This window comes from Parasteatoda tepidariorum, chromosome 6, assembly GCF_982258835.1.
Source record: "Parasteatoda tepidariorum strain Cologne lab strain chromosome 6, Ptep-v5.0, whole genome shotgun sequence".
Classification (NCBI taxonomy): Eukaryota; Metazoa; Arthropoda; class Arachnida; order Araneae; family Theridiidae; genus Parasteatoda; species Parasteatoda tepidariorum.
This window is the reverse complement of record NC_141760.1, coordinates 42,128,894-42,144,152: the sequence shown is the minus strand read 5'-3', so window position 1 is coordinate 42,144,152 and position 15,259 is coordinate 42,128,894. Positions and strand designations below refer to the sequence as shown.

The window sequence follows — 15,259 nt, the reverse complement described above, 5'->3', positions numbered from 1 at the left end:
GGGCTATTGGCGACGGTCTGGGAAACATCCCTGAGGATGATCCGAGGGCATGCCTTCACAATTTTGATCCCCTGCAGAGGGGGGACACCTCCGCTTCGGTTGCCCGACGATCTGCACGTGAAGTCGAGCACTTTACGGTAGAACAGTTTAACGAGGACCAATACCGCACACCCTCGGTCCCTACGCAGACTGATCCAAGTGGTCACCCCCCCCCCCCGCACACTGACCGCAGCCAGCGATGCTTGACTTCGGTGATCTGCTGGGAACCGTGTCTTAACGAGCAGTCCACTGCGGGATAGTACTTATCGCAGTACGATCTTGCAATCGTGCAATCGAGTTTGCAAGGCGCATCCTAGCAGCTCCTTGTCTCTTTGTCTGAATCCGAAATCTCTGGGCTTCTTTCAAGCAGAAAGCGAAAGACGGAAGCGTTACGAATATGATATAAGATAAATGTAGGGTGGCAACAATTATTTCCCGGAAAACGGAAATTTGAACAGCCGTCATGCAATGTTGTCGTGAGAAATTAGGAATCGGTTTTGTTGTGTTGGGAAAATGAAAAACATATTAACATATTGAATCGTATTACTCCATTAAAATAATTTTATGCTGTTTAAAATTTGCATGATGCATGAAATTTTAAAAGTTTATTATGTATTAATTTCATTTAAATAATTAGTATTTTTTTAATTATTAAATGTATGGAAGTGTAATTTCTTAGCGTAGGAAAATTTACTTTTTTGCATAATAACTTCTAAAATTCTGATGGTGCCCCAAATATTTGATCCATATTATTTTAAGTGAAGTATTTAGTATGAATGGCAAGAGTAAATTTTCAAACATTGGTACATTGGAAAAAAGTAATATTAATATCAAAGAGATTCGAAAAAAGTTTGAGAGTTTGTCTACAAATGATGATTTTGAAATAAATAATGAGCAGTCTACGTCAAAAATTCCTATTCCACCTCTTCGTAAGAATAAAAGTAACTCTCGAGATAGTAAAATAAAGCAATTGGATGACAAAAATTCCGTTAAAAGAGAAACTTCTGGAACTCCTTGTGGAAGAAAACCATCAGTAGTAAAGCTATTAGATGATAAAAATTCCATTAAAAGAGAAACTTCTTGTGAAAGAAAACCATCAGTAGTAAAGCTGTTAGATGACAAAAATTCCGTTAAAAGAGAAACTTCTAGAACTTGTGAAAGAAAACCATCAGTAGTAAAGCTGTTAGATGACAAAAATTCCATTAGAGGAGAAACTTCTGGAACTCCTTGTGAAAGAAAACCATCAGTAGTAAAGCTATTAGATGACAAAAATTCCGTTAAAAGAGAAACGCCAGGCACACCTTGTGAGCGGAAACTATCAGTGAAAGAACGCACTAAAATTTTTGAAACCAATCCACCTGAATTTCCCACTGGAGAATTAAATTCTAATGTTTCTGAGACTGATTCCTCAAAAGTACCCCAAAATGTGCATAAGCAAAACGCATTGTACGTCAATATGGAACACAACAGTCAAATGCTGCTTACGCCCCCTGTAAAGCCTCCTAGAAGCTATCATCTTTCCGAAATGAAAAATCAAGCATCTAGTCATGCATTGAAAAACACATCAAAAACTACTGCAAATAGAAGATGTTCATATAATGAGCCCAGTAAAAATCATGTTCCTAAGCCCAGAAATAGTTCCTCATTCAGTTCTAATTCTAAAGTGGATAAAAATGATTTATGTAAATCTGCTAGGCCTGATGTTAGTGAATCCTGTAGCAGTTTGACTCCAAAGTCTCAAAATATTGCTGCCAAAACACATTCCATTATGAATTGTTTGAAAAACATATCAATAGCTGCTAACAACATTCGGGAGAAAATGAAACAGTCCAGTGTATTTGTTGATTTGACTCCTACAACAGTGAGTCCACCTAAACATTATGGAACTTTAAAGAGAAGTCATAGCGAAGAACATATTTATGCTGAACCTTATGAAATTTTGAAAAAAGATATTGAAAAATCGCCAAATGTTTCCAAAAATGGTCAACCTTTACACTATATGGTATATTCAATTTTATCTGTGTTTTAATTTTTTTCTGAAAGTTATCAGAAAGATTTTGCAAAGTGTTTGTTTTATGTTCTGATAAAATCCTAGAATAGCCCACCTCTTGGCGACTTTTTGAAATCATGGCAAGTTGGCGACTATTATTTCTATAAACGTTGATTATCAAAAAAACAATTTAAATTATTACAAATTTATTAAAATAAAATAAGAAATAACTTACCTTTACTCTGATGGCTCGCCTCATCTCCACATTTAAGGCATTCATACGTTTTCAAAATTAAATTTTGATTCAAACACCATTCAATAATCACTCGCCTCTTGCATTCAATAAAGTTAAAAATTCACTTGTCCATTTGCTCGCTATTTTCAACCGGTACTGCACAAAAAAAATTAAAAAATGAAATGATAATCAGTGTTTTCCTCTCAGAAAAAAAATGGGTGAGAATTTCTCACCCTTTCTCAAAAACAGGGTGAGATTTCAAAAAGTTAAGTAAGATTTCAAAAATTAAAAAAAAAAAAAAAAAAAAGCAGAAAGAGACTTGAAAAAAAAATAATTTCTTTAATTATAATGCATTTTTAACATCTTCTAATTTTTAAAGCATTGAATATTTATGCTGCATCATCATATGGAAAATATTCTACATTTACTTTTTCATCAGCTATTCTCATTAGGTTGCTCAAATGCGTATTTGTTTCATTTTGATCATACATCTACCCACATTTGTTTCATTTTCATTTGTCCATTTCGGAGTAGAAGATATTGGCTTTACAAGGTATTTGTCCATCTTACATTAACGAGCAAAAAATTTGAACGTCTTACATGAAGAAACCTTACCTACGGTAAACACGTGGTTGCAGAGAAATGCGTTCTGAAAGAGGTTTCGTGGTTCGGAAGGATGGTGTTCTGTTGTTCTTAAAGGTTCTGAACAATACTGATAAATAGGGAAGCTAGATAATGGGGCATATGTTGAAAATAATAAAAGATCCAGGAAGAAAAGTGAAACGGATTTTATTCCAAATGGCGCAAATGAGAAATTTTTTTCAAAATGCGAGAAATTCGCGAATTTTGAAATTGGTTTATAGAATGCGCGAATTTCTCGCGGTAATCATTTTTTTAATGCGAGAATATAAAAAAATATGCGAGATTCTCGAGTTCTCGCGCTGTAGTGAAAACACTGGATAATAGTAACCAGGGGTCTGTCCAGGCCAAATTTACTGCCGTTTGGTGGTACGTTCTCAAATTCAACTTTTAGGAAAAACGGTAGTTTCACAAAATATTTTTTCTTAAAATTTTATTTTTGTATCCCGTAAGAAAAGATAAATCCATGTTTTTATCATATTTTTGTGTTGATTTTGTAATATAATTTTTAATTTTCACAAATTATGTCTAAATTTTCACGAAATAGGTACCTCTGAGAAAAACCTGGACAGACCCCTAGTAACTCAATAAGAGATCAGAAGCACATAAATGGCTAAAAAAGAAACCTTTTTACCTCTTTTCTAATAAAATCCAACTTTCGCGTAGGTATACATATAAATTAACCAATCAGGTTTAAAAATTTTGGAGCGGACTATGAAAAGTTTTAAAAGACTAGTAGGTCTAAGGGCAGGCGGCTGGTTCTGAACAGCCGGTGTGGTCGGACCTTCAAAAAAGACGCCCCGTAAGGTTGTTACGTATATTCCCAAAATATCCTCCAGAAACTTAGTTTGCCGAGATTTCAAAAAGTCGCTTGTCAAGATATTAAAAATCGCCATGGGGTGGGCTATTCTAGGATCCACCCACCTTTCCTACAATATCATTCTTATTTTCTACCTATTAGCAATAATGCAATTTATAGGAACATTTTTGTGCTCGTGCTAGGGAGCTCCATTAGCTTCAGAATTAAGGGAAACTACAACGCTCTGCAAAATCTCTCTACCATTACTGCTCTGATTTGGAAGGCCGTAAAGAATGTGAAATCTGAATCCTCATCTTGAATAATTAATTTATTGAGGGGACCTAAATTTTTTAATTGCTTCCAGTATCGTAGGAAATATTGTATTCCAATATGGTATTAAATGAAATGCGTAATGCTATTTATTGTTATTGCAGTATGCCATAATTGCCACATAAACTCACAATAATATAGTTAGTAATCCTGAACACCTAAATATAATAGTTCTGACCTGAGTTGCTGTCATAACTTAGGAAATTCACATAAAAAAATTACATTTCTTACCTTCAAAGTAGTTCATTGTATAAAGTTACGTGTAACTAAAGAAAAGCAGTGGTATTATTTTTAAAAATATGTACAAATGTTAGACAAAACTGCTATGATATAAATATTTATTTTTAAATGAAAATATTCCTTTAAAAATCATGTGATGTCTTAATTTCTAAGTCATGATCCCTCTGGATTTTTGAGCTGTGTTTTGACTTACAGTGTTCTCCAGTTCTCCTTATCAATTAAGAATTTTTTCCTTATAATTGGAAAAAAGAGAAATATTTTCTCCTCTACTAGTTATGCAGTTAATATTTGCTACATGATATGTTTTTAATAATTTTTTTATTGATGTATTTTGTAAATTCAACTAGCAAAAATATTTGAAATGTAATAGAGTTATTTCAGTTGAGTCCACTAAAAAAATTTGAAATAATTTTTATACATTATATGTTAACGAAGTTGAGAAATTATTATTATTATTAAGGGAACATTTTTGCATTGTGATCTGTGGCAGAATAATCTCCAAACCTTGGTAACTTCCAGGCTGTGACTCACGAAAAACTAAAAAAAACTTCATAGAAGGGAACTAACTCGAAAGGTATAACTTATAGCCATCTCCGGGAAAACCTCTAAATGTTTTTTGAAAAAAAATTTTCAAGTTAAAAATCTATATGACATCTTAGTTGTGATTGAAGTTGGCGTGACAGATCACAATAAGGAAATTGACCCCACTATTTATTATTTCCCTAAAATGTAATTATTCATTGCTAATATACCAGGTGCCTTGAGAATATCAGTCGGGATAAATAAATAAATGAAAAAATGGAATGAGAAAAACATGTATGGTTAGCTTCGTTCTGCTTGTAAAACTACAATATTTTTCTCATCAAGTTCCTAAATTATTTCCTAGGTTCATCAACATATAGTGTTACTAACTAATAAAAGCACTAAAACCCTGTTTTTACAAGAATTGCCATTTGCACCAACTACATACAACATGGCATTATTTGTGGACAAAATTAATAGATGCCTGTATAAATATTTAAGTTGAAATGTAATCAAAAAATATTTTATAGTTTTGCTAGTCTTCAGTGTCATCTTTTATTAAACTTTTTTACTAATTTTGCAACCTGGTAAAAAATTATTGTTTGTTTTCCTTAGCAGAATGATGAAAATTATATATTTCTATCTTTTTTGATTTTCTTTAAATTTTTTGATTAATTTTAGTTTAGAACACTTGACCTGATAATATAATGATCAATAATTCATTTATTAAGTTTCTTTTACTTGTAATAATGTAGTATTTTCAAAAAAATTTTTTTAGTGTACTCCTCTTATCAAGCCTAAATTGCCAGATAAAAATCCAGAAAAAAGTAGACTTAGTCGAGAACATGTAAGTAACATTTTCTTGTAAATTCCTTTTCTTTTTCAGTTCTAAATCACACAAAGTAATTTTGAGTTAGACTTTTAGATGTAAAAGTTTCATTCATATGCTTATACATTTTATTATAGGTTTTTTATGGAATAATAACAGGGGTCTGTTCAGAAGAAATTTGTTTCCGTTTACGGACCCTTTACAAAATATTTTTTCATAAAATATCACGAAATATTTTAACTTAAAAACAGACCCTTCACAAAATAATTTATCTTTTAATCGGACCCTTCAAGAGACAATCGAAAGACATTTGCGTATTATTGTAAATGGGTGGGGAAAAATTGACTGATGCTGAGTGTTCAGCTATTATAGATATTTTCAAATCGGGTTGGCAATCGACGTATATGGCTCTAATATTTTGTTAATCATGCTTTTCTGCTTTAATTCTAAGGCTAAGTTTGTTCTCATTTCATTTATATTATGTACCTCTTCAAAGTCAAAAGAAAATTTATAAATTCCCAACGTAATATTCTAAGAAGATATTTCTACTTCTACAAACATCGTGTGTACATTCTTATTGATATTAAATGATATTTTTTTGTGAATAAATAATTGAGCACTATATTATTCATAAAATTAATTGATAAAATATTATGTAAATAAAATTTAACTTATATAAATTTTTTAAAAAAACTATTATAAATTTCACAATTCAGTGTTTTCACTACGGAGCGAGAACGCGAGAATCTCGCATATTTTTTTCTTTTCTCGCATTAAAAAATGATTACCGCGAGAAAATCGCGCATTCCATAAACCAATTTAAAAATTCACGAATTTCTCGCATTTTGAAAAAACTTTCTCATTGCGCCATTTAAAATAAAATCCGTTTCACTTTTCTTCTTGGATCTTTCTCTATTTTCAATATCTGCCCCATCCCTATTTACCAGGATTTTTCAGAACCTTTAAGAACAACAGAACACCATCTCTTCGAACCTCTTTCAGAACGCATTTCTCTGCAACCACGTGTTTACCGTAAGGTTTCTTCATGTAGGACGTTCAAATTTTTTGCTCATTAATGCAAGATGGACAAATACCTTGTAAAGGCAATATCTTCTACTCCGAAACGGACAAATGAAAATGAAACAAATGTGCGTAGAAACGATCAAAACGAAACAAATACGCATTTGAGCAACCTAATGAGAATAGCTGATGAAAAAGTAGATGTAGAACATTTTCCATATGATGATGCAGCAAAAATATTCAATGCTTTAAAAATTAGAAGATGTTAAAAATGTATTATAATTAAAGAAATGATTTTTTTTTTCAAGTCTCTTTGTGTTTTTCTTTTAATTTTTAGAAATCTCACTTAGCTTTTTGAAATCTCACCCTGTTTTTGAGAGAGGGTGAGAAATTCTCACCCATTTTTTCTCTGCGATGAAAACACTGCAATTGTTTAAGTTTACTTAATGTGTAACACATTAGAAGTGATACATAACTAAGTTGTGTTATTTAAAATATGTCAATTAAAATTATTAAAAATGTGAGTGATTTTGTTTCCATTATTCTTGCGAAATGAATATTCTGTGTTGTGCAGTACAGGCTAAATACCAAATATTTGTATGTCGCATCTCTAATTTAGTAGCAGCAACAGCTGTTTATTTTTGAAAATTTAATTTTTTTTAAATTATTCTTTTACAGTGTTGAGCATAATCTTGTATCCATTTACAATTTAAAAACTCTTTGAAAAGGTTTTTTGCAATAACAGGACCCTATTTACACAAATTCACAAAGCAGGACCCTGGTTGAAAGAATGTGACTTAACGCTTATTTTATATTCACAAATTACGAGTAATTTTTTCACAATTTTACAAAAACAGGACCTTTCACAAAATGTCTGGACAGACCTCTGAATAAAAAAAACTGTGAAAATTGTATTTGTTTTTTTCTGTTTTAGTATTATGCTTAAGAAAATAATTCAGTCTATCATTACCTAATAATGTAGTACATAATTCAATGTTTAAAAATATATAGCGAATTTCCGACCATCTTTTGGTCGATTGTATCGTTTGGTAAATCGCAAGATAATCTAAAATCATATTTTTAACTACACATTATTAGAAATAGTTTTTACACATATTAGTTAAGTTCTAAAATTCATGTGTTTGAACATGGCTTGCAAATTTATGTTCTGGAAGACAAATGTAAACATGAAATTTGAAGAATTGAAACTGGATTACTTTATATTGAATATTTCGACACTTTTTGTTTTACCAATAGATATCCATTGTTTTTTTGTTTCAATTTTGCTGCTTTTCTGTTTTTATTTAGCGTGACATTTTCATGTTATCCATTTGTTATTAATTTATCTTCGACCAAAAATTTTAATAATTATTTGTTAGTTTTAAATGTCTGAAATTTATGTATTAAATTTTTACTGTTTTATAAAAACTTAAAAGCCATACATTTATTTAATTAATTTATTGTTTTTATCTCTATTACCTATTTTAAGGTAAGAACAATGATATATGATTCATTTGCACCTTTGCGAACTGTTCCAAGAGAAAATCAAGAATTGAAGGATACAATTCCAGGTATGATATTAATTATGATTTACATTTGTTTTAAATGCCTATCTGAAGGAATGAGAAAATATTGTATTTTTATTAATATTGAGAATATAATTTATAATGAGAATATAATTTATAATAAGAATGAATTGTGTTTCTTTCAAATATTGTTTTGAGAATAATAACTGATAATTTGGAGAATAATAATGCATAAATAAATAACTGAATCTTTCAAAAATTTATTTAATAAATTGAATGTATAAAAATTAATGCTATAATTTAATAAGTCTAATTATTATTTTTTTTAAAGGAAATTTAAAATTAACTCATAGTAATTTTAAATTTTTATCACTGTCAAAATGATTTTTAATTTTGTGACTGAGATTGTTGAGCAATTTAGAAATGTTGAGCAGAAGATTAAGAGTTATGATTAAGGCTTGGATTTTGATGTAATTTTCCTTTTTTTTCCCTCTCTATTAGATCAAAAATAAATTCCTAAGGTTTTTTTAGGATATTTTTTTGTGGTTTTTATTTATTTTTTATTTTAAGGTATTTTTTGTGCTTGCAAATATTGGGTTAGAAAAGCAGAATAATTCTAAATAGTATCAGTACTTAGATTCACTGGTTGTATTATTATTTATGAATCCACAGCACAGGAAAATTACATTGGTGATTGTTATATTGAATTGAAACTGAATAAAATTTGTAATTGCAAAGGAATTTTTTCCCTTTGTATTTTAAGGGCATTTATTGCTATTTTAAGGTAGTTTTGAGGCTTTTTTACATCATCAAAACATCAAAATCTGGGCTCTATTTATGATGAATATTCAGCTTATTACTCAGCTTCTGCTAAATATCAAGGTTGCTAATCAACTTTAGCTGATCATTACTATACTTATACATATAGTTAATAATATTTTTTAATTGTTTACCATAAAATCTAAATCCATATTTTAAACTAATTTTTTTGTAAATGTAAAAAAAAAAGTATTATTTTGGAAAAATTTTTGCCTCTCACCAAACTTTTTTAAACATAAAGAATATTTAAAATAGAAAGGCTTCAAACCTCTTAATTAAACTTGTTTGAAAGTTTTATTTTATTTTTCATAAAATATTTTGCTTTAGCTAAAATAATTAACTCTAAAGTAACAGTAAGGGCACTAAAACTTAAAATATGGATTTAAATTTTTATTGTCTTAATTTGTCAAATGAATATTCCCACTGCCTAAATTAGATGCCTGGAACTGTTGCCCCTTTCTCTGCCCCAGCAAGACACTGACTCTAAACTTACAAATTTTATTTTTAGTCATCAATTTTTCAAGGTCATATTCTAAAATTCTCATTTGCATCTGTCCTTCAGCATGTGCTATAGTGATGAATTTTAAAGAGAATATAAACAAATCAGTTGTATTTTTCATATTAAATCATAACGCAATTTAAATTAAGTTTCTTTCTTTAAAGATGACAGCACACAATCTCCAAGAATACCCACTTTCTATTTATTTACCCATCTTTTCTCATGTTAAAATGGATTTTAATAAAGGAAGAAGCTTTTAAGTAAAAGCTGAAATAAAATAAAGGAAAAGCTGAAAATTTTTATTTCATAATATATTTCTTATTACGCATTTAGTTATTATTAATGTGTAAAATGTGCAGTAGAATATATTCAATCAAGTCTAAATTGTTTGTGAAGGTATGTAACATTGAGTGTATATAAACTAACTACAGTTATTATTTATTTATATATTTATTAACTAGAATTGTTGTATTTAATTAATTCATTTTCATGCAATTATTTAAAAAAAAATTCTGTGGTAAAGAAAATTAAATTTTTTAACGTCGTATGCTTCTGTTTTTCAGATTCATCAGAAGCTGACATGAAAGCAATTCAGGCTCGAATTATTTATGTTAAATCAATAAGACAGGTCAGTTACTGTAATGCATTTTATTTTTTCGAATTGTGTAAACAGTTTACTATTGTTTCAGGGATGCTACACCTGCGCCATTTGCGACAAACTGAGACAAAACGGCATAACTGCGCCATTTTGCGACATTCAGCTCAGTTTCTGTCAAAGCTGCGCCATTCTGAGACAAAACGTCCAAAATTTGACAAACCTGAATTCAGTTTCAAATATTAATCCGCATCGCCGTGAGTCATTGGAGAGCATTTTGCCGTTCACGCCTCCTAAATACGTCATTTAAATGTCAGAAATTCCGTTTGGCGAATCAGCTATTGGAATGCATATAGAATATGCGTTTCGTGTCTACAATTGGATAATGTACAGCAGTGAGTAGCAATCAGTATCGTATTAACGTGATATTGTAAAAAAAAAAGAAGGTATTCTTCCCTTATACTATTGGTTATTATCTTGCTTTTTTTTCTTAGGAAACTGTACAGTGCACATAATTATTCAGGGATGAAAGACTTCAAGCGAAAAAGCGGAAATCCGCTTTTTTCTCTCAATTTTTAAAATTTCCGACCATGTTCCAAAAACTAAAATTTTTAGGGAGTCCAATTAGAGAAACCCAAGCCGTCGGAATGATTAGTCGGATTACCGCGACTTCCGCTATAGAGTGGAAAGGAGTCTAAGCGTTTCGTTTCGACCGCCGATATTTGATTTTTTTTTTTTTTTTTTTTTTTTTTTTTTTTTTTTTTTTTTTTTGGCTGATTTTCGGAATTTTAAATATTAGGAGCTGCTCTGGAATATGCTAAAATCGCGATTTTTAGTCAGACGATTTTAATATCAATCATCGATTTTCGTATTTAACTGATTTAAAACTTACGTGTTGCGATTTTTTTACGCTATTTAAAAATCGTACTAGCAATTCCTATTCACTCAATATAAAAATTCAATTTCGCGATCTGTATTCTCGCGAGTTTAAAATCCAACGTCGCTATTCGTATTCATGCATCCAGTATTGCGATTCGTTATCACGCAGTTGTAATATCAGATCTCGTTTTTCGTATTTGTACGCTATTTAAAAATTACTCATTGCGATTCGTATTCACGTGATCTAAAAATAATGCATCGTGATTCTTATTTTCGCTATTTAAAAATTCAATATCGCTATTTGTATTTTCGCGTCTTTAAAATCCAATAGCGTGATTCTTATTCACGTGATTTTAAAATCCAAAATAGTGATTCATATTCACGCGATTTTAAAATCCAATATCGTGATTTTTGTTTTTAAAATCCAGCAGCGCGATTCATATTCACGCGATTTTATAATCTAAAATCGTGATTCATATTCACGCGATTTTAAAATCCAATATCGTGATTAGTATTTTCGTGTTTTTAAAATCCAACCGCACGATTCATATTCACTTGATTTTAAAATCCGATATCGTGATTCATATTCACGCGATTTTGAAATTCAATAGCGTGATTCTTATTCACGTGATTTTAAAATCCAAAATAGTGATTCATATTCACGCGATTTTAAAATCCAATATCGTGATTTTTGTTTTTAAAATCCAGCAGCGCGATTCATATTCACGCGATTTTATAATCTAAAATCGTGATTCATATTCACGCGATTTTATAATCTAAAATCGTGATTCATATTCACGCGATTTTAAAATCCAATATCGTGATTTGTATTTTCGTGTTTTTAAAATCCAACAGCGCGATTCATATTCACATGATTTTATAATCCAAAATCGCGATTCATATTCACGCGATTTTAAAATCCAACCGCACGATTCATATTCACTTGATTTTAAAATCCGATATCGTGATTCATATTCACGCGATTTTGAAATCCAATATCGCGATTCATATTCATGCGATTTTAAAATCCAAAATCGCGATTCATATTTACGCTATTTTGAAATCATATATCGTGATTCATATTCACACGATTTTGAAATCCAATATCGCGATTCATATTCACGCGATTTTAAAATCCAATATCGTGATTCATATTCACGTGATTTTAAAACCAAATATCGCAATTCATATTCACGCGATTTTAAAATCCAGTATCACGAGGGTGCAAGTCTTCCGTCCCCAGGACGGATTTCCGTCTTTCGAAAATGTCCGCTGACGGAAATAAGACGGAAACAAGACTGACTCGAAGACGGAAATCGGAATTTTTTTTTCCTTTCTGTCCATAAAAATATTTTTTAGGTCTACGTTATTGGTCTATTTTCTTATGTCCTGTTGTTATTTTATCAAAAGACAGACGAATAAATATTTTTTGTACAGTATTTAATCTTGATGTATTATGGTAACGCTTTCTAGATAGTTTGCATATGTCGAGGGGGTATTGTGTATGTTAGGTATTTCAGTCAAAAAATTTTCTGTCTTGGCCTTTTTTCCAACTTGCACCCATGATCACGATTCTAGAAAGAAGTAGAATTAAGTTTTTTCTTGAACTAGTCACTGTAAAGATGTGATATATTTTTCTACAGTTGCTGCATTTAAAAAATTACTAAGTGCATTCATAATTACATTTTATGATTGTATATTTAGCTATATTAATTAAAAGAGCATAGTCAACTAACTGTTCTCGTTAATGCAAGAAAGTACAATCTACTAGTCAATGCCAATTAACTAAAAAGTTTACTTTTATACTTAATAAAGGATGCAAGTCATTTTAGAAAGAAAAGTATATTTATATGTGTCTTTTTTAATTGTTTATAATAGTTTTTATATATTTCTGTTTTGATATAAAAATGTATATATGCTAATTTTTGACTATTAAGTGCTCCCTAAAATTTTCTTGAAAAATTCTTACCTAAAATATTTCAAAATTTCACTGCACCTCCTGAATTCTATCAAAGAGTGTTTTTTTTTGTGTTATTTACATTTTCTTAAACTCTCATTATTTAATTACTGAATTTCTCTTTTAATTACTGAAATCTGCAGACCTTCCATTGTAACTGAATAGTTATATATTTTGAGATGAAATTTGAGCTCAAAATAAAATGGGTATTTTCCCTTTTGAATTACCAAAACTAAATAGATATTTCTTTTTAGAAAGGTTACACCATTATATTTTAAAAAATAAGAAAGTTAAAATTTACTTTGTAAAATTCTGGAACAGATACTATTCATTGGCATAAATGATAAATGCAACATATATGAAAACAACAGAGTCCACGAAACAATTTTGTGGACTCTTATAATCAATCATATACAGGTTTTTTAAAATCCTAGCAAAAGTGAATGTATGTATAATTGTAGTACTCCTAGTATGCTATTAATGGTTTTATGGATCCTGAAAATTATCTTTATATTGTTATCAAACTGATTAATAGTCATTTTAGTTGAGATAAACTAAGTCAAAAAATAATTTTAGTTGAGACAAACTGAGCCAAAAAGAGATTTTAACTGAGACGAAATGCAATTTCTGGTGAGACAATTTGATATTTTGCTAATAGCATCCCTGTTGTTTTAAATAATTTTATCATCTGGGCAAAAAAATTATGCCATGGATGTCTTCGTCCTGTTATCTTATATAATATATATAATTTCAAACAATAAATATTTTAGAGACTTCTATTGATTTAACAAAATTGGTATTTATAGATGTTTGAATATTTAATGGAGTCGGTAAAGACTCCTGAGTGTTTTTCAATTTAGATATTTCTCATAAACATACATTGACTACAATATTTTCAAGTTTAGTCGTTTTTTTAATGAATTATTTTAGTTATTCTTTTCTATTAAACTTTATTATTGTTTATGTCTTTAAATGTGACTAGCTTTGATTTTTCTATTGGCATTGAAACCATGAAAATAAGAAAACCCATTATAAAACTCTAATACTTTATGTAATGCTAAGAGCATTAAACTTTGAGATAATCTGTTCAGAATTTAAATCTCAGTATATTCTTTTCTTATTGAGAAACAGGTGAGGGGATGGGTAACCAGTTTGTTATGGCAAGAAGACAGTCACACTGAAGTGTAAAAATTCTGGGTCAAATGCTCTGATGTTTCATAATGCAGTACAATCTATCACACTCTTACAAGTCACATTTCAGCTATTAAATGTTTAATTTTCTTTATAAGTTATTATTAAGTATTAATGTTCAGATTAAATATTAATGGTGTCATTAGAAGTAGTAGGTTATTGGTAATATCGTTAGAAGTATGTAATTTTCTAATTTCTTTTTGTAACTTAAAGTAATAAAAAATAAATAATAATAATTAATGTCAATAAAAAGTGGACAATGTATATGAAATAAATATATCTTTTTTTGCAATTTATCTGTTGCTATTTTTATTTTTTAGGTATCAGGCTCTAGTATTTGTCTTGCTCCTAAGTTGTATGAAGCTTTATATATCATCAATGTAACTGAAAATCAACCTGAAATTTCCCATTCCTTTCCTTTGAAAGTATGTCTTCAATATGTTTTCCTCTTTATTATTTTTAAAGCATTTTTTGTCAAATTTTTTGATAATATTTTTATCATTAATTTATACAGTTGTGATTTGGTTAGTTTGTTTAGCTTTATATTAAATATTTATCAAGGGATTTATAATTTGAAATTTGTTTTTAAGTTATAGATATTTAGAGCTTAAACTTATGCTGAATTGAAAAGGTTTTGATGTCTTTAATAATTACATGTTAAAGTTGCATTTGTCTATTATGAAATTATGACCTGTCTCTGTATATAATATTTTTTTTTATCATCATTCAATTAAAGTTTCGTATTATAAATTTGTTTTTATGTTGTATTAAGAATAATTTGGTAACAAGAAATTATTGTTATTCTTAGTCAGGTTAACTGACTATTTAATAAATAAAACTGTATATTTTATTGTATTTAAATGATTTGTTTTGACATCTATTTATATTTGTAGGTTCCTGAAACTTATAGATATCCTTTATTACCTCACATTTGTTTTCCTAATGATCTTCTCTTTAAAAGTGTGTCTACATATCAAAGGTATGACTTAGTATAAGTTATTATAATTTTGTGTGTATTATTATTTTGTATTTATACATACAGTATAACAATAGCTTTAACAATTTAAACTGCTTTGGGGCTTTAAATTTCTGTATATTGCAAAATTATGGATTTTAGATGTTTTACTTTTATGCTGCTAGACTTGTTTAA

At 29.3% G+C, this 15,259-nt stretch overlaps 1 protein-coding gene across 1 annotated transcript in view; it reads left to right on the top strand.

Moving 5' to 3' along the window:
* Positions 1-475: 475 nt before the first annotated feature.
* Positions 476-15,259, top strand: part of LOC107454392 (DENN domain-containing protein 2A) — a 28,521-nt gene continuing 13,737 nt past the window's right edge. Inside the window, exons 1-6 of the mRNA XM_087165736.1 lie at positions 476-2,041; positions 5,573-5,641; positions 8,133-8,214; positions 10,051-10,115; positions 14,430-14,534; positions 15,003-15,088. Of these exons, the coding sequence (XP_087021862.1) occupies positions 812-2,041; positions 5,573-5,641; positions 8,133-8,214; positions 10,051-10,115; positions 14,430-14,534; positions 15,003-15,088 (1,637 nt within the window). The 5' untranslated portion in view covers positions 476-811. The remainder of the gene's footprint in view (positions 2,042-5,572; positions 5,642-8,132; positions 8,215-10,050; positions 10,116-14,429; positions 14,535-15,002; positions 15,089-15,259) is intronic.